The sequence below is a fragment of the Numenius arquata genome, chromosome 5 (assembly GCF_964106895.1).
Source record: "Numenius arquata chromosome 5, bNumArq3.hap1.1, whole genome shotgun sequence".
Classification (NCBI taxonomy): Eukaryota; Metazoa; Chordata; class Aves; order Charadriiformes; family Scolopacidae; genus Numenius; species Numenius arquata.
The window spans coordinates 4,559,984-4,580,357 of NC_133580.1; the positions used below are offsets into that span (position 1 = coordinate 4,559,984).

General features: G+C 48.0%; 1 protein-coding gene across 1 annotated transcript; it reads right to left on the bottom strand.

Moving 5' to 3' along the window:
* Positions 1-11,980: 11,980 nt before the first annotated feature.
* LOC141464981 (G-protein coupled receptor 83-like) lies at positions 11,981-19,970 on the bottom strand. Its single transcript, XM_074148157.1, has 4 exons — positions 19,587-19,970; positions 18,666-18,791; positions 17,248-17,381; positions 11,981-12,575 (listed from the first exon to the last, which is right to left on the bottom strand). Exons 1-4 carry the CDS (start codon positions 19,968-19,970, stop codon positions 11,981-11,983), a joined length of 1,239 nt encoding a protein of 412 aa, XP_074004258.1.
* Between the last annotated feature and the right edge of the window lie 404 nt (positions 19,971-20,374).

Genomic DNA, 20,374 nt, shown 5'->3' on the forward strand with positions numbered 1-20,374 from the left:
TGTTTAGAGGATTAGGGGGCATTAATGAGAGCAAACCCTCTCAACTGGAACCAAACTGGGAGCAACAACAACAGCCACCAAAAAAAAAAAAAATATTAAGAATGGGAACCTGATTTCTTTTATTGGCAGCAGAAGGTAATTTTTAAGGAAAAACATTGCAGCTCCAATCATAAAACCTTGCTGATGAAAAACAAACACTCTTTGTCTTCAGACACAGCCTGATGCCAATAATTATTACTATCTGTCAAAAATACATTATTTTCCCAGTGGAATTCCTGTGTTCCTTCCCTGAGTCCTGGTGGTAAATGCGGTTTTTTGAGACTGGCCAGCCTATTTCTGTGGGACAATTATTGTGTTAACGGGAGCCAATAGACTGGATAATGAACTGATTTTGGATTCAAATGCAGCTGCATTGGGGAACAGCATTTTAGCAAAAGAATAAAGTGTTTTTGCAACCCACTCAATACCTCTTCAAACTCCCCCTCACATCCTCCTCTGAGCTGGTTTTAAGAAATTATTGGATTACAAATAAATACTCCAATCAAACGCAAAAACAATAGGGCCAATTTTCATAATTTCTTTCCTCTTATGGTTAATTTGAAATGAGTGGGAGCAACAAGCACACGATGCCTTGGGGTGTTCGGCCACCTCCGAAGGCTGAGATCAGACACGACCCTGAGCCGGAGCTGGAGGATGGGGGTCCATCCCGATGCTGCAGGACCTGGGGCAGGTGTAAGAACCACTCCATTGACAGAGCAGGGTGGGTTGTGAGCTGCTGCGTGTCCTCGCTGAGGTCTCACCCTGGTGGTGTCCTAGAGGGTCCTCCCAAAGTGTGCAACCCCTTACCCCGGGCACCGATGGAGACATGAGCCACAGAAAGAGAGATATCGAGGTGCTGGAGCGAGTGCAGAGGAGGGCAATGAAGCTGGTGAAGGGCCTAGAAAACAAATCATATGAAGAGCGGTTGAAGGAGCTGGGACTGTTTAGTATGAGGAAGAGGAGGCTGAGGGGAGACCTCATCACTCTCTACAACTACTTGAAGGGACACAGTAGAGAGGTTGGTGCTGGTCTCTTCGCACAGGTAATTAATGACAGAACGAGAGGGAATGGCTTCAAGCTCCAGCAGGGTAGGTTTAGACTGAACATTAGGAAAGAATTTTTCACAGAAAGAGTGGTCGGGCATTGGAATCGGCTGCCCAGGGAGGGGTTTGACTCACCATCCCTGGATGTGTTTAAGAGACATTTAGATGTGGTGTTGGGGGATATGGTGTAGGGGAGAACTTTGTAGAGTAGGGTTGATGGTTGGACTCGATGATCCCAAGGGTCTCTTCCAACCTGGACGATTCTATGATTCTATGAAAGGTGTTTGAACTGGACAATGGCATCCTGGTATCCACAGTGTGTTTGTGTGTGTACATATATATAAAATATATATGGAATGCAGTGGAGGAAAGGCTGATATCCTCCACTCTGTATAGGGAAGGGAGGCAGAGAATATACTAACAATGCTTAAAACAACAAATAGGAAAATACTGCGATTCCTCCCACCTTCACCCTCGGTCTCTCCTTCCTTTGCAATGACCAGAGGGAAATGCAAAGGTAAAACAAAAAAAAAAAAACTGACAACTTGGCTTCAGAAAGAATAGGTAAATCGATTCAGGCTGGGCTACTGGGGCTGTCACTAGTCTGGCACAAACCGAGACCAGCTCAGGGGGACTACAGGGGGGGAAATCAGGAGGTGTCGGCAGAAGAGTTGTGGGCAGTGAAGGTTCATGCTGGCACTTGGCCATCACACACCATTTCTCCAGACAGAGCTGGATGCAAGGTGCCACGAGCACTACTTTCCAGCACAGACCTCTGGTTTTCACGGCTGTTAACTTTGCCTCACCTAAGTAACTTCCATGGATTTTTACCACACACTGTCTGCCTCAGACTAATTGTGTTTTTGTTGGAAAACTTCAGATGAAAGAACTAAGCTTTTCCCAAGAATGAGGTGAGTGGAAAACATGGTTCATGCACTCATACACGTATGAGCTCAGGCTGAAAACGGCAGTACCTGTGGCATAATGCATAGGGAAAAGAATGCCAATTTTCATGGGAAGCTTTCATTTCCTACTTTTTTACTGTTTGATTCTCTAACTCTCGTGTTCTTTACAAGCCATGTATTAGAATGTTTTGGAGTAGAGTAGCGTTACCTTTTGCCCTGGAGAAACCAGCCAGTCTCCTCAGCTGCTTGCGCCCATGAAGGGGTCTCTGTTGGGGTCCAGCTGCCCGCACAATGCACTCCTGTGAATGATACCTTAGTATAAAGCATCCCTTCCCGCTGCCTTTCCTCCTTTTAGTTCCCCGCCTTTGTGCACAGCCTGTGTTTTATTTCCGACTCTATTAATTTGCTGCTACGCCAATGTTCTAAGATAATGAAAATACGATCAGCGTTCTTCACTTGCCAGACATTTTGTCTCGCCATGGTAAGTGCTCAAAGGAGCAAACAGATAAAAGGTTGTAAAACAGACCTCTTGAAGTTTCTAAAAGAGCTTTAGTTTTCCCAAGAATATGGAGCATACAAATAATGGAAAACTACATGATATTTGGGCTTTCTGTACTATTTTAAGCTTCTCTAACAAGGGATATTAGCCAAGCTGATGTTGTCGGCATCCTTCCTTTGGTTTTTTTTTTTTTCACTGACCCCTTTTATACCAGTCTGCAAGTGACCGGGCTGTGCTGTGGGCCAGACGCAGGGCACACCTGGGATGCGGTGCCTCTCCCAAAGGCATGCCCTGGGTGCTTATTAACAAAATCACCCACAGGAAAAGGCAGAGAACCTTCCTTTAAAGCCTGTTCTGGAGTTGAAATGTCTGTCCTTTCCTTGAGCAAGCTCTTCTGTTGTTCTCGGGTAAGACCGAGAGGATGCAGTGATAAATAACCTTTCATGTGGTGAGAACATGTGAGCCAGCTGGATTTTGTGGTGTTTGAGTTTGGAGGAAAAGAAGAGCACGAAACACAGATGCTCCTTTTTCCTGAGGTCACCAGCCTCCCTTTACTATCACTTGCAGGGTTTGGCAACCTCGCTGCTTTAAAAAGCAAGGATCGCTTTGCAGGGTTGCACCAAGGATTAAAATGAGTGTCTGAGCTGTGAATTCCCTGGCTGAAACCCCAGGAACCCATTGTTTCTTTCTGGGCCCCTATGAAATGGAGTTAACGGCACAAGACAGGCTGCTGGGCAGTTGGGGGGGCTCAGGTTGGGCATGGGGCTCTGACCGGCCCATCAGCACCCAGAGGGGTCAGAGGGATGGATGCTTGGCCAGGGTGCATGGATGAAGCTGAGGGAACAAGCACAGAGAATGCCACTGTAAGGTCTTCCACACCCGAGCTGGGTTTGTCGCTAACACCCAAAGTGATTTTTTTTTCCTCTTTTTTTTTTTTTTATTGTCCCTCCATTTTTCTACCCGCACTGTGAATCACGTCGTAAGTGAAATAACAATCTGTCCTTAAATTAGAATTGATGCCCCCAGAGCTAACTAGAAATGCAGGGCGCTAAACTTTGTATTTGCAATGTACAGTTTAAAGATACAATCCTCCAGCTTCTCACCAGGAGTATTTCGCAAGGGCATCAGCCAAGGGCACCAAGGGCACGTTGAAAGTTGCTCATCCCGGACAGCCGAAAGGAGGACCACGATGGTGCCCGTGGCATTTGAATGCTGGGGATCAAACAAGCGTAAGGTTCATTTTTCAACCTGTTCCCATTTATAACTGAGGTATTTGAATATACTGCTAAACATATTGCTAAACATTCATGGTCTTTATTAGCTGTGTTAATCATTACAGTTCACTAGAGGATGAATGTATTTCAACATTATGCCCTGCAAGCTGTGAAGGACAGCATAAAATAGAAGGCAAAGTAAAGCAATTTAATACAATTCTTTTAAATAGAACTCAGAGTAACCTTATGTTCGAGTAACCTTTAGCTTTATGTTTCTTAATATTAACCTTCAAATTTAATAAAGGGGGAAAAAAATCTATAGCCTGCAATAGAAATGTGAACACAAAAAGGGAATACTGCATTAAAGTAATTATTTAGAGCTGTAGCTATTGCCATCTCCATGCAGGGAACTGTCGTTATTACTCACTGCTCGTAAGGAAGAGCCACTGGTGCATTAAATTCAAGAACAGGGTAGAAAATGAAGATAGTCTGTTAAATAACTGACCTGTAAAGACAGATTCAGGACAGACAATGTACTATGAAAGGAATCCTAGAAAAACCATAATGGTAAAAACTAAAGCTTGGTTCCTTTCCAGTCTTCAGGAGGGACTTGGTTTATTAACCTCGATGTGAAAGGTCCAAGCAATGTATCACAGTTCAGAAGGAAACAAAAATTTCCAAAATAGCCCAGAGTCGTCCAGTCTATTGCAACTCCTCGTTAACTGAACTTTGTGGTAAATCCATCACGGAATTTTTGGGTGATCCAGGAACTCCTTATAATTCTGAATTCTGCCTTCTTTGACATGTATCATCAGTAAAAGATCAAAATGAGCAGTGGAAGGAGAAAGAGGCTGCAGAAGGTTTAGGCCATTGGTTAATTGATCACTTAATTCCTGTTGGAAATTGCCTGAGAAAAGATGTGGCAGCAAGCAAATGTCATCTCCGTCTCAAAAAGGAGGAACAAAATCTGTTGCTCTAAAACTTGCCTGCCGTCGTTTTTATCATGTATCATAAACCATCTCCTAACAACACCCAAAGTCTGGCCACCTTGGAATCACACTGATTATGGTACTCAAGGTGGCTACAAGTGTGAATTCCAAATAGCAACGACTTCTGCAGACCTTGCTGGGGAATATGCTGCAGTTCTGGTAGAATGGCATCAAACTGCCCAAAATGATGTTTTGAAAATCACTGTCCTACTTTCAGCTACATACACCAACTGGAGATCCTTGCAGAGGGGAAATCCTTGGGGCAAGAGCCCATTGAGGTTCAACAACCTGCCAGGACACAGTATTTATTAGATACTTACATATACAATGAGAGCGTAGGGGTATGTTAGATAGAGATGACACTTGGAGAGGGTATAAACCTTTATGTTCTGAACCAGCATTAATTACATGGCAAGAAGCAGAAATTCCATTAATGGGGATGCTCCCTATAATTGTCCCTTATGGTGGCCCATAAAGCAATTGTTTTTGTCTCCAGCAGTCAAATTAGATGGTCCACGAATCTGATTTCATAAAGCAATTCGTCTGTTCTCATCTGCCAAGGAGATTTTTATGAGGCCTGTCATGGGAAAGTCTCTTCAAGTGACAGACTATTGTCTTGTAAAATCAGACACGTGATTTGTGCAGGATTCAGCCTGTTGGTTTGGGGGGGGGGGGGAGTTTATTACTATTTTTTTTCTTCTCACCGCTGATAAGTGACAGCTGCTCTTCCCTGACAGCTCGTCGCAGAGGGCAGTGTCCTCACGCAATTTGGCGCTGCTGAACAAGGCACGATTAGCCAGCACGGGCTCGTGGGAGAATAAAACTTCATTACAAGGGCCAAATGCATTAATTCAACCCTTATTACTGGGGCAAAGGGAAAAAATACTGGAGATGGGGGGGGGGGGCAGGGCAAGAAGTGTTTTTGCTTTGCTGTCTGGGGAGGCTTCCAGCAACTGCTACCTGCCCTCTTCAGCATGATTCGGAGCATCGCTCGGGCGTTTGGTAACCTAGTCCTGCCTCGTGCCATCAGCCAGTGACCACCAAAGGACTTCGGTCCTGTTCCAACCTAGACACCCGAAACGCAGCATCGCCAACGCATCTGGGCAACGAGATTGCCCCTGACACACCTGCTTGGCACAGAAAGCTCATCAGGACAAGCCAAAAGGTGTGTGAACTGGGAGTGCTGGGGCATCAATCCCAGGGCAGCAGTTTAGAAATATATATACCGGAATTTGGGTAGGGATTACTGCTGAGGACTGGGGCCAGGGTAGCTTTGTGAAATCTTGAAATCAACTGATTGCAGTGCTGTGCTTGGCGTGATAAACCTGCCCTCACCCTGTCAGTGTTCCTGCTTGGGCTTCATCCAAAGTCTGGGGAGATCAGAAGCATTTTTCTCCCTACCGCAGCGCAGGAGGCGATAGCTCGAGGGAAGCAGGCGTGTTTGCTTCGCAGTCGGTAAGAGGGGAGAGCCATCTGCCCTGACTTGAGGGAGAGACTCTCCTTTGCTGCCCATGGCAGAGGGTGTCTGCTCGTTATCTGCCAAGTGTTAATTCTGGGTGTGCCCTTTGCATCCGAGCTTCCTGAGCAGGGGTCGGGCTTTTTCCTCCCTCTTCTTCCCCTGGTCCGGGAGTGACCCAATCTGCTGAGTGCAGGAGGATGGTCTCCGACACCGACCCAGCTATATCCCCACTTCCCAAGGGCTTGGTCTGGATTGAGCTGAGGACATTTCCATTTATTCCTTCAGCATGTTTTGGACAGCCCCTCGGTACTGTTTTCCACTTGAAGAGCTAACTGATGATAATTGTATTCTGTTTCTCCTTCCTGAGCTAATTTTCTGACTCATTCTGGATTTTTTTTCTGCTTGCTTTTTGTTCATCTAGTTGGCATTTTGTGGTTTCTTTGTTCATTATGTGATGGGGCTATATAAGGGGATTTGTCTCTGGAATTCAGGTATCCCCTGCACTGTGTTCTCTGTTATCGTCTTCATCAGCAACTATGCTGAAGGCAGTTAGATGCATTCGGCATGAGCTAACCTTAATAAATCTGGGTTGTTAATCACTCAGACATGTCTCTGTTGAGTCTTTGCATACTGATTTGTGTGTGCTCAAATAGTTGCTCTGCAGCAGACTTCTGGTAACTCAGTGTTTTAATCATCTGCCCTTCAAATTCACCCTTGGGGTCTTGCCTCCTGGGGCTTTGCCTGCCAGGGACAGGTCCAAGTCACCTGCTTGCTGAGGACAGCAGCTGCCAAGGGCACAGGGTGATGGCTCGGTCTGCAGAGCTCGAGCAGGATAAAGGCTCTCTGTGCAGTATGGGCCTCCTGGTGGACTCTTCTCCCACCCCACGGTCCTGTCCAGCCCTCTGGCCTCGGGGCTCCCACACCATTAGGTTGCAGGGAGCAAACTGTGCCACATTTGTTGCCCGCACGTCACCATGGGCTGCCCCATCCAGGGCAGGTCTCTGTGCACAAAACCCACAGCAGCCCGCTAGCCCAGCCCTGCTGGGAAGAGAGAGGAGAGCACCCAGTGCTGGTCCTGGTTTTGGAAGCTCTCTCTTGGTCCTATTGCTCTTGGATACCGGGCTGCCACCGCTATCACACAGGAAGCCATTCCCACAGGCGAGCGGCGTGTTTGAAGACAAATTAATGAATGTTTAAGCATCGATTTACCTGCTGAGTTGGTTCAGACTTTGACCTGCTTCAGCAAAAGCAGGATTTCTTAGATTTTCTTTTCTAGACCCTGGCTCGGTAAGGCCTCTGATTGCTGCAGCAAGCCTTGCGCCTGCAGTTCAGCAGAGAAGCAACCTCTTGCCCCTCAGTCACTCTTCCTCACCCAAATCAAACAACATAACTAAATTTATATATATATATATTTTTTTTTTTTTTATGTTGCGCATCCTATCGTTTGCTTGAATGCTGCTGAGAGAGTGCTGCTGTGTTAGTCAGGGCGTCCTCAAGAGATACAAGAGCCTTGAGGCAATGGGCAAAGCGTGCAAGGCTTTGAATCTCGTTCAGGCATTGATAATTACCAGTCTAGATAGCTAAGCCATTACGAAGATGCAATACAGTCAGCTCTTACATCATGCCCATTTAGGGGAGAAAAATTCAACAACGAAGAGATGCTCTGATTGACAAACCCAAGGAAAACCAGCTAGGTTATTTTTCACAGCAAGAGATAGCTAACTACATGGATTAGCAGAAGATCAAGGGAGTATGAAGAGAGACCCACTTCTTTGGAATGAGGTCTTTGACTCCTCCAGAAGAAGATCATGCTGCCATTTAAAGAAGGACAGGAAGGAAAAAAAAAAAACCCAACCTAAGAAACTGATGGACTCAACACAAGGTTAAGAGACTCCTATCTCACCCATAGCCACTAGACATGACAGGCGCTCCCAGAACAGCTCTCCTATCAAAGGGATCACCAGCAGGTACAGCTCCACAGTTTTCTTGCTGCTTCCCAGAAATTTGGCAGTTTCTGAGGAAACCAGCAGCCAGTCTGTACCAGCATTCTTGGACAAACATCTCAAGAAACTACTGAAAATTTCTATCTATCCATCTTGCACTGTAAAACAGCCCTGGGGATGGGATTTAATCCCCAGCTTGGCTCATACCCCAGAATTTGCCAACAGCGAGGTAGATTTCATTTCAGAATCACAGCGAGAGCCATAGCTTAGTATTTCTCGTGGAAGGTAGCAGTGTTAGTGTTGTTGCTATGGTTATTTCATAGAAGCCCAACCTATAATATGTACGTTGAAAGAAAATATAGAAATATCTCTTTAGAAACTGAGGTTTGTGTGCACAGTGCTATGGAAAGGTGCATGGGGCCATGCATGGGGCTGGAGGTCCATGCCAGTCCTGCCGCTTGGGTGTTGGGTCACAGACAGTTCCTTGAGCTGTTACAGAGAGCCTTGAGAGGGCAGGATGTGATTTTCCACTTTCTGTTGTTGCTTTGCGAAATGTTTGCTTTGCGGGTGTTATTCAAAGAGCCCTGGAAAGTTTTGTCCGGGGCGATAAAACATAGCAAATAAAGAATACGCTCGTCCAGGATGAAGTTTTAGGCGAGTGGTTTTGTTAAACTCTGCCTGGTTTTTGGGTGACACCAGTGGTGTTTTCCATTAGTATCAGTCTGAATCAGCTGAATAACTGCGAAGAGCAAATAAGCCCATGAATCACAGCTAACCAAGCCCCGCGTCTGCCTTATTAACTGATGGATGCTGCCATCACAGTTCACTTAGCACTACCGCTACGGCACCAGAGAGATGGGCGCTCTTTTTTTACTCATTACTTAGTGTGAATCCTGTTATATGCTGGCAAATAGTGAGTTTAAACCTGAAGGGGTCCTGTGAGAACATATCAGAGAAGCTCAATAGCCCCAATCAAGTCTTGGTGTTGCAGGGCTGTTCCCTCCTGCCTCCAGGTCAGGTCCTGGGTGACTCCATGCTTTACCCAACCATTGCCGAACTTTCTTTTCTGCTGATTTTTCATCCCTGTTCTGGACTTTGAGGACAGGGGAGGATTTTTCCAGTTAGTCCTTTTAAAGTAGGACCTCCCAGTAGTTTTTTCCTTCCTGAGCCCATAAGACACAGCACCTCCTAGGTTTTTTGTGGCCATCTCCTGGTTTGCCCTGAGGCTGCCATCGCTCACATTTCCACTCTTGAAGGAAATTTTCCAGTTCCTGGGAGAAGCCCATCCACTGCATCTTTAACTGGGTCTCATTTACATCCTCATCTTGTGATAAAAACTTGTGCTACAGCAACCAAAGGATGAAGGATGCTGTTTTTTGCAATCTTTGGGGAAAATGCTCTTAACCTTCTGAAGATATTTGAGTGAAAACAGGTTGCTACATTTCTGCAGTGGAAACCAAAAAGTCCCTACTGACACCCACCTTTCCTCAGGGAAGAAATAATATTTTAATAAAGTGGAATACATGGTAGTTTGAAGGCCATTCACTAAAAGTTGATGAGTGAGGAACAGTAAAAAGGCAAATGTCAGCTTCTCTTAATAATTAAATGAGGTGATGCTCATTAATTAGAGACACTTTTAACATTTTGAAAAACTCACAACAATGTTTTTCAACCGAAAACAGACCCTGCTTTACACAGAGAGAGGGCAGTCCCTGTGCTCAGCAGCAGGCTGCCTTAAATTCCCATATTCAAATAATTGTCAGTTTCCAAGCGAAGTGCTTCATCCTTTCTGCTGCTGCTCATGACGCTCTGCTCTTCTCCTCGTGCAGACGTTGCAATGTACACCTGAGGTGCAGGGACATGGCCCAGTGGGGTCAAGTGGCTGGAAGTGAGGACATCCCCTCCATTCTCTCCTGTTTCTTCTCACTGTGCAAATGGGGGAAAAAAAAGAATTGATCCTTAGTTTTCCTTCTTTGGTCTGTCTCATCCTCCCCCGTGAAGGTGGTGGGAGCATGTCCTTGTCCCCACCAGAACCTGGGTCCCCTCTGCCTCCTCCCCAAGCAGAAGCTCAGTTCAGGCTATCATCAGGGTAGACTTGGCAGGGTAGACATCAGGTAGAAGCATCCCTGACCCCAAGCAGCCATGACTGACTTTAAACTATTGAAAACCATCACCTGGTTTTCACCAACTAGACAAACCCAGAGTTCTCAGCTGCCCCTCATAGGACATTCCTTCCAGCCTTGTCACCAGCTTTGGTGTCTCCTCTGAATGCACTCAAAGAGCTTCACATCCTTCTTAAACTGTGGGGCCCAGAACTGCACACAGTGCTCGAGGTGAGGCCGCACCAAAGCTGTTTATCCTTTTATTCAAAGCAGTTTCTTTGGGGTGTTTTTGCTATGAGTACAGAGTTCCCCAGTGAATTTCAGGCCTGAGAACCACCCTGGCTGGTCCGTACCAGAGCCCCTCTGTCACCGTTGCAGCACGTACCGATCACCAGCACCGAATTTTGAAGGATTACCCAGGAACTGTCAGGGCTCAAAACACACACCCCTTTATCCCTGCAAAAGACCTATGACTATTCAACCCAAAGTCTGGATGGATAACTGAGTAATAATATTTTCCTGTCTTTTGCCTGTCTTCTCCAAGTCAGAGAAATCCCTTGCTCAAGCTCAACCAGGGAAGCTGGGAGGAGAAGTCTGGCCTCTCCAGTCTTGGTGCAATTTTTAAGAGGGATGGCATGATGGAGAAAGGGACATCGCTGGCCAGGCCAGGAGGTCCTTCCAGTTCCTCCTCCCCAGTGCCCAGCCACTGCTCCACACTGTTTGCGAAATCACGTAGCAAATCTGGCTTCTTTCTTCCTTTAACATCTCTTTTCCGTGTTGGTTTTTTTTTTTGTCTCTCCCTCATGTACTCAATCTTTCCTTTGTTCTGTGTCCTTTTTTTCACCTGCCTCCCAAGCATAGCTAAATTAAACTCTATTTTTCCCAGGACTGTAAACAAAACCTTCCCCCTTAGTCAGAGTCAATTCCGTTGTTTAAATGAAACTCTTTTACAGCAATTAGTAATTACGCAGGATGATTTCATTCTTCAGTTAGTGAATGCTACAGCCCTGATGAAATATTTTGTGGCCTTTTGTTTACTGCCAGTGTAGGTTTATTTCCTGAATTAATATATTTATAATAAAAACAAAAAGGAATTCTCAAGGGACTAAATTTGTCCACCTGAGTGCCGTCTGAGGCTGTGGCCGATGATGCCCAGTCTGTATTCTCGCTCCCCCTTGGCCAGGGTTGTTTTTCCACTGCAGCTCCAGCAGCAGCAGCAGGAGGGGTGGGCAGAAGGAGCGATGGGAGGAGGAGCAGCACCATCTGAAGGGCATACTTCTGTTGACTGACCCTTACCTCGGCTGGAAGGCTTTGGTATAAATTATCTGGCGAAACTCCATACGGATGGAGTCAACCTGGACGTCCAAGTCCTTCCTTCAAATACATGTCAGAACGGGTCTGTTTCTGTTGCTCTGCAGAGCCCCGTTGGTGTTGTGGCTCTGAGAGCTCTGGGACAGGCCAGCGACTCGGGGCAGCACGAGCAATGATGGAAACCTGGGTCCCACTCCCTCTGCCAGTAAGAAGATGGGAAACCCCCAAAAGCAAACCAACCCTGTCTGTGGACCTCCATGTCCCCTGCACCTTGGACCAGCTGCAGCTGTGGGCTCACAGGGAAGGTCCTTGAGGGGCTCTGCTCCCACCGCACCAAGTAAAGGGGGTGCTGCTGTGATACAAGCCAAAAGTCAGTAGTAAAACACACCAGAGCAGCAACATCAATTCCTGACACAAAACAGGGAGATGCCATTTGGTGTCCACCGAATCCAGGTAACTCACCTAAGCCCTTGGGCTCACAGGTCTGTGTTGGCCGTCTGGATGTTTACGGTGGAGCAAATGGTCTGTGAGGCAGGTCCCTTCCTGTACCTGGCCTGCTCCATCCACGCCTCGCGGCAGGACGTAACCACAGGCGGCAGCACGTTGTCCTGAGTCTGAGGCACCTTCTGGCACATGCAGAGCAGGGACTTGAGCTCCGAGCGGAAGCTCTCGTTGAGCCAGCAGTAGATGAAAGGGTTGTAGCAGGTGCTGCTCATGGCAAACCAGTGCAGGGCAAAATAGAGGGAGTTCTTCGTCTTGATGCCTAGGCTGGAGATGAGCACCACGTAGCAGTTGAGAGGGAACCAGCAGACAGCAAAGACCACCACCACCAGCATCAGCATCTTGATGCTCTTCTTCTTGTTCTTGTGGTGGGTGATGTATTGCTGCGTGGTGATGTCTCCGATGGCGTTGCGGAGCCACAGCTTCTTGGCCAGGCGCGTGTAGGTGACCGTGATGATCAGCAGAGGCAGGAGGTAAAGAAGGAGAAAGGTAGACAGGTCCAGATACTTCCAGACCAGCTCTGCGGGCTCAGGAAAATCGGGAAGGCATAAACTCCGGACAGTGGCTTCCCTTGAAAAACAAAGAAATACATATATAGCATGTGGCCATTGCTGTGCTAATGGATGCTGCCAATTTGGCAAACCACTGCAGGGCTTCCACACCACCCCCAGCCACCTCCCCATATTGGTAGTACAGACAGAGGAGGGCCAGATGGTGCTCACCTCAACAAAACAAAGCTCAGGCAAACCTCTGTTTCCCAGAAAGTCTTCCCATGATGTTCTCTGTGGCTGTTTTACCAAGGATAAGCCTGGCTACTGTGTATCGTTATCTTCTTTCCCCTTAAATTGTGTTGTCTGATAAAAGAAATCCTTAGAAAGACAAACTGGAGTTTCCTCTTAGAGGCTTCAGTTGATTTTAATTGAGTGAGTCCCTCGCGTCCCCTTAACATGGCAGAAGTCACCCCTGATGACCCATTCCTACAAAAGGAGCTACTGTGAAAGAAGCACCAACCTGGCTGCATCTGCCCCCTACCCGTGGGCACAGGCACAGGAGACATGGCAGTGCTGCTGGAAAGACAGCAGTGGGTGAGACCCACCTAACTCCAGCTTTTCTCCAAGTCCCATAGGCGATTCCTTCACACCTGGAAAAAGGACAGCTTATGCCCAGGTTTTCCAGAATGTGCCCACCCAGAAATCCAGCCCGGGATGTGTTACTCCTCATGCACGTGGGCTGCATGAACTGCTGTCTGGCCAAGCACAACTGACCCGATCTTCCCAGGAGACGGCGGGCTCACAGCACGTGCTGGCATCACGCTTGCCATGGCTCCACTTGTCTTTGCCAGGTTGGATCTGCAGTTCATGCCCTACCCGGGTACACCCGCCTTTCCGTGCCCCAAGCAGGTCCAAGACCCCCTCGGCCAAACAAAAAACTGCTGGACCAGCTAGGAAGTCAAAGCCATTACGGATGGAAGGGGAAGGGGCTGCTGGAGCCTGGGGGCCATGTGAAAGCCTCTCAGGCAGGACCCCACCTGCACAGACAGCAATCCTTCCTTCCCGTGCCAACCATCCCGTTTCCATCAGCTCTTCAGGAGACCGGCTGTTAAAACCTTACTGCTACATCTTAAAGCAGGCATGACGATTAGAAAATCTGCTCTCTTAGCCCAAGTTTAACTGACAGTTTAACTTCTGATGGTTGGCTAACGAAAGAACTGAGTTTAATTATATGCAATAGCTTATTTTAACAGCGCTTCAGCAATCTGTCCCGTTCAAACCAGCAGATCCAGGCTCTGTTCGCTTATTTTAACAGCGCTTCAGCAATCTGTCCCGCTCAACCCAGCGAATCCAGGCTCCGTTTGCATTTTCTGGCTGGCAGTGGCTCTCAGCTGAGGCTCCCCAACACCCTCTGCATCCCGCAGCAGATGACTGGAAGGGATGAAACATTGGGAGAAATGAGCACTTGTGCATTTATTTCTGGTGGACGTTTTCTCCTTTTCTTTCCTTTCCCCCCCCTCTTTTTCTTCCTCTTATTCCATTTTGTCCTTGTCCTTAGCTCACTTGTATTTAGCGCAGACTTTAGTCCCCATCAAGCTGCATTATTTGTTGCAGTATTGATTAGTATCTTTAATATCCTGTTTTCAACCTCAGGAGCTGTCTTTTGTGCCACAAATAGAAGATTGCTTGAAAACAGACGGCTGCGAGCCGGGGCTGTGCGCGGCTGTCGGAGGGATGACAAAGGGTGCAGGAGCAGAGCTCTGCTGAGCGTGGACCCTGGAGATGCTGCTCGAGAGGGGAACTGACGCAGAAGGGAAAAATCTTCCTTTATAAACCGCACTCCTGACCTTTTTCTGCCCGGGATCCGGCTCGCCGCCAGCGCGGGCAAGGCCAGCCCCTGCCTGCAGGCAGCTGTGCCTGCCTGCCTGCTGAAGAGGACCTGCCAAAGTAACCGGAGACCTGGCAGGAGAAGCAAACGCGGCGCCCAAGGTGACACCGCAGCGTGGGGTCAGACCTGCCACGGCCATGGCGAAGAGCAAAGCTGTAGGGAATGAGCAGAAGAGACGGGATGGGAGCGGGGTGGTCATCCCTCACCGCTCCCCTGGGAATCAGGGAATGCCTTGAGCTCAGGGCGGCATCAGGGCTGAAGCTCCTGGAGCACAGCTGAAGGCTGGGGAGGGTGATGCTTCAGGGCTTGCAGAGTTTAAACCCACACTTGGACAGAGTGGGCAGAAGAGTGAGCACAAAAATAAGCAAAAAACCAGCTGCCCCCTTCCCTCTCCCCCTCTAAAGGAGGGGCGCAGAGCTGTGAAAGATGCTCACAATTATTTCAGTGAAGAAGCTGGTTGAGAGCAAAACCAGTAAACTCTGGAATGACTCGAGTCGAGAATGGAGCCCAACTCTTTTCAGTGGTTCTCAGTGGCAGGACAGGACAAGGGGCAATGGGCACAAGCTGGAACATAGGAAGTTCCATTCAAATATGAGGAAAAACTTCTTTCCGGTGAGGGTGGCAGAGCCCTGGAACAGGCTGCCCAGGGAGGGTGTGGAGTCCCCTTCTCTGGAGATCTTCAAGACCCACCTGGATGCAGCCCTGAGTAATGTGCTCTGGGCAATCCGATTTTAGCAGGGGAGTTGGACTAGATGATCTCCAGAGGTCCCTTCCAACTCCAACAATTCCATGATTCCATGACTGCGCTGCAGCCAGAGAGGTTTGGTGCTGGTGGAGCCCATGTTCTCCCATCCCCAGAAACCCAACAGCTCCCTGGTGGGACTTCTCAGGAGCCTCTGGCTCTGCAGGAGCTATTACGAGCGATATTACAACTGCGATTTCTATTCAATGGAAAGCAGGGACGAGAATAGCACGTCCTGGAAGTCCTTATATCGCTGCAGCGCCTCATGCCGATGCGAGGCCAGATTTCCTCTGGCCGTGCTGAGGGATGAGCGGAGACAGGTGCCGTGAAACAGATAGCGGCGTTTGTTCATTCATGAGCAATTTGTTCAGTCATACCCACACATACAGAGCACAGCTGCGAAGCAATGCGAGTACAGGAGTAACCCGGCACTCTGTTTACAAAGTCTAAGCAGTTGAAGATATTCTATCCCCCAGGGAGGCATCGCTCAGCCGAATCCATCACAAATAAGGAAGAGCCGCGAAGCCCCAGACTGGGCTCCCATTTTTTGTAACCTGTCGTATACAAACGAGCAATAAAAAGCCCGTGCGGGCTGTCAAACGCTCTCCCTGCCGTGCTGACGGGAGGGAAGTGGCTGTGCTGTAGGAAGATATTTGTCCTTTGTACAAAAGCCCAGTGTCTACAATAGGAATCTTTCTCCTGCCGCCTATTACTGCCTCCTTACCCTGCTTACGCTGCGCTCAGGATGAAGATACTGCTCGCTGTAAGATTAGCCCCTTGGCCTCCAGTCTGGGGTTTCTGCAAAATGCAAGCACCAGCAGCGCGACACACCGCCACGAAAATCACCAGTTTGTATGGCACTATGGACTGGTTTCTAGCCAGGAGGAGTCATAGCAATGCCACAGGCTGGTGGGGACAAGAGGACCGCAACAGGTTGGGTACCATGGAGGAACAAAAGACTGTGAGGGCAAACCAACCCAAAACTTCTGGTTCTTTATTTCCCCCCGGTAGAGAGGGTGACCTCACAGCAATGAATGCCATCACGGGACCAGCTGGAAGGCAGAGGGAGGGAAAGAGCAGCTTTTTTCTCTTTTCTTTTTTTCCCCCCCTCTAGATCAGAACCTTTGCTTTCTTCTCATACTTCAGCAGCCCTCACGTGGATGTGAGATTCCACTTCATCTTCTTTTAATAGCTTCTGTTGTTGTGTTCAGCCAAGCAAAGAGCTCTCTTCCCTGCTGGGAAAGGCAAAGCAGCACTCTGAGATGACGTTTCCCTGTCGAAGCACTGTTCCTCTCACCAGCCCTTCACTGCAGAGGAAGAGATGGAGGTTTCTCTTTTGCTTGTCCTGTTTAGGTAATGTTGGGCAGAGGAGTCTCAATCTTTAAGGAAGGCTGTTCCTGTTTGGTAAACCCAGCTGGGTAAAATGAAAGGAAGCTAAAATGTGTGAATCAGCGCATGAAGTCTTGGAGATCTGGGGTTCATGGCCCTGCTGACTCACAAAGGCGGTCTTCTCCTCCCTGTTCTTTCTGTATAGTCTTGCTAGTGTCAGCACCAGATGTTAACAGCATGAATTTTATTTTCTTTCTTTTTCAAACTGCAGCTTTGGCTCGCTCTCTCTTTCTTCCTTGCCTAAGGAAGTTGGCTAGACACGGGCTTCTTAGGTCTAGGGAGCTGAGTGAGGGTGAGGAGGGAAGAGCAAAGGCCCTTGAGAGAAAATGTCCTTCTCAGAAAAAAGCCCCTCCGATGGTATCATGACACTTGGAGAAGATTTGTCTCACCAACCTGCTGTGCCCTGGCCACCTGCACTGGCCACCCAACAGTGCCTGGAGTCTGCCATCAGCAGGAGGTTGTGGAGGTGGGACTCACCCCCTCATCCAGGCATTTGGGCAACGGCGAAAGCAAACCCAGGTCTTGAGGACGTGCAGTGAACCAGGCGGCTCTTCCACTGGGCCAGTCCTCTGCTGTGGGAAGTGAGATTTCATCCACATACAAGTTCCCACCAATTCCACTATGTCCTTCCCCAAGCCTGGGAGCCCTTCCAGAAGCTCTCACTGCTGAGACCCACTGCCGCAGAGGGCTGTCGGACCTCTTAATGCTTGCTTAGAAGAGGAAATAACTCACCTGTAGTTATACTGGAAAAGCTTTTGATAGATGGCATGGGGTAGGGAGAAACAGGTTGCCATCAGCCAGATAACAGAGATGCTCAGCGCTCCTTTTGTTAGTGACATCCTCTGCTTCAGCGGGTTCAGGATGACCTGCAACAGAGACTTCACCATGACTCTTATCTCACAGGAAAGCAAAGTCCCTTCACCAATGCACACAGCAGAGGCATTTTTTGGCATGATCTAATGCTGTTAAGAAAATTACAGCCATGATAGGAAAATGCCCTGCTTGTTAGACTGACATGGAAAATGGGAAACCTTGAACTTTTCAGTCTGTTCAGAAGTGCTTTCAAATAAACTTTTTCCTCTATTTTGTTCTGTGAGGGCCATTTTCCTTAAATTGTGGGTTACATTAGGTAGGAAAAAATAAAAAGATATCTACAGAAGTATCTTCATTTGTGGGCATGTTTGTTTATTCTATATGAATTACGTAAAGAAATGTCTCCTGTTCTGGCTGAACCTATGAAGCTGAGCCTCTTTTGAGTTAATGCCTCCCCTCTTTAGAAGCATTAACTTACCTTTTATGAATTTTTCTTTGTTAGATGAAAAGGTAAATAGCTTATAAAATCTGAGAGTCTGGAAGATGCTATTTGGCAGCATAGGAAGGGAGAGTGATTGCTGGAGATAAGGGCATGGCCTGGGCTGCCCTCTCTTTGCTGTGCTGGCAATGCAGCGAGCGTTTTTCACAGTGGGCAGCTGGTGAGTACAGTCTTCTCACAGCTCTGAAGTCTCCTCCCAGTTGGAAACAGATATTTCCCACTCTGCTGTTCCCCTTTATACCGGTCCAGCATTAGTCCCACAGTTACACCACAGGGCTTTAGTCTTTAGAAAGGTTTTCTTTTGACTCCTTGAGACAGTGACCTGAGAGTTGCTGCAAACTCCAACTGTCCCGCAGCTTGATGATGTACCAAATGCCCAGACTGGTGTTTTATGGGGTTTGGGTGGTAAACTGAAAAGCTTGGAAAAGTTCCCTGTAGAGCTAAAGTAACACTTTGCACTCAGCGTTGGCTCTGCTGTCTTTCAAGGCCCCCCCATGTAAAACCAAGCCTCTTGAATCAACTTGCCCTGCTGCACCTCGGGGCTAGGTTGGACCTGGCTCTTTTCAAACCACTTGAAGAAGGTGTCCTCACCCTTTTCCACTGAAAGTTTGTGAGTGTTCTGTGAAACCTGCGATGCTGAATTTTGTTTTTTCGCTCCTCCCTGGGCTCCTACAGAAGTCCACCCAGCCTTCTTACCCCTGACACGAGGTGGGTCTTTGAATTTAGCTCCAGAGCCTTCTCACTGGATATGGGTTTAAACCCCAAGATTCAGCCACCTTGAGCCCATGGCTCAACCGAGACTAACAGAAGCTTGGGAAGAGCCCGGGAGGCATTTTACCTGGTGCCTGTCCAGGGCGATGGCCGTCAGGGTCAGCGTGGAGACGTGGAGGGAGCAGTACTGCACGAAGCGGCTGATGTGGCACATGGCCTTTCCAAAGATCCACGTGCTGTTCACAAACCGAACCTGAGGGGAAAGCAAAAGGCCATCAGCCAGCAAATGTACCGAAAACAAATCCACCGGGAAACTCTTTGGATTGCACTTGAGCTGGCACATGGATTTTGCCTGCCTGGCTGGGCAGCTCCATCTGGAACCCAAAGAAAGATTAGCTACACTGGATTTTGAAACACCCACAGATTAAATAAGTGGTGTTGTCACAGGTCCCCTGAACTATTCGTATAAACACCATTTCTGAACAGTGGTAATAACTTTTTGATTATCCTAACAGCTATATCTGGAAAAAGTGGACCGAGTCTTGGTCAGACAAACCCCCCTTCAGGTCTGGGGAGCTTTCACTGAAGACTTTACCCAACCAGTAGCTCTGAAAAGCTTGAAAAACTGAAAACTGAAAAGCTCTGAAAAACTTTCTTCCAGTCACCCGAATATGATGGGCTTTCAAGTTGTTTTGACCCACTAAGTTTTAAGTGTGGGTCTCTAATGCTCTCCTGTGTGCAAATTAAAAGTACACGTCATCCAGGAACCTATTCTGCATTCCCAAGAAGCTCTTGCTGTGGTTTGGTGGCATACTTGGAGAGACTTTAAAGTCTTTTAGGAGATATAGAGTCTAACAGAGCAAAGAGAGCCCACAGGTTGCTGAACAGCGTTTTACTTGCCTGGGAGAGTTGTTTATTAGACTTGATTGTGTTGGGTTCGTGCCTCAGTCCTGGAAGAGCATGCACAGAGAGGGTGTGACCAGCAGGCAGAGCATTCTTGGGAGAGACTCCCTTCCTGGCTGCAGGGACAGAACAGTGGGCCACTTACCAGGGTAAACGGCGTGTTGAGCAGCGTGATCATAATGTCCGACACCGCCAGGTTGACAATGAAAAGGCTGGTGGCTGAGTGCATCCTCTTGTTCTTCAGCACCACGTGGCACACCAGCATGTTCCCAAAGAGAGACATGATGATAATGACCGAGTACGCCACAATTAGGAGAGCTTTCACTGTTGGTTTCTGGGATTCTGGCTCGTATTTGGCCAGCTCGGCAAATTTCTCCCACTCAACAATGCGGCTGTCTGTCCAGTTGAAGGTGGTCCTGTTGGTTGCTTGGTAGATTGACATGAGCTTGGCCAAGGAAGAGTAATGGTCAAATTCCTCAAGAAACGCCATCGTCTGTGACCTGTACGACTGAGGCAACAAGCGAGGCATGGTGGGTTAACCTGAGTCTTCAACCAGCTCAAGGCCACTGGGATCACAACTCCAGCTCACGTAGCAAGTGATCCATCAGCTTCAACTTCTTGGTTCTCTAGGAAGCTGGTGAAGATGCAGCTGCCATTACAAACACCTTAAAATGGAAAGCTGGAGGGAGCCTTTAAGGTGCAACGGGTTCCCTGGGGGCAGAAGCAGCACCAGGGAGCAGTTCCAGCTGTCACATAGGAAAAGGGCTGGTTTGAGACCACATGCTCTCAACCCCTTCATATATCAAGAAGAACAATAGCTCCATAGGCAGGCTGGAAAGAAGAGCTATTTTCACATGTAGCAAATGTAGGAAAAACTCAGGTGGGGCCTGAAGTTGTTTTAATCCCACATCAGCTTTTTCGTCTTGGTTCTCA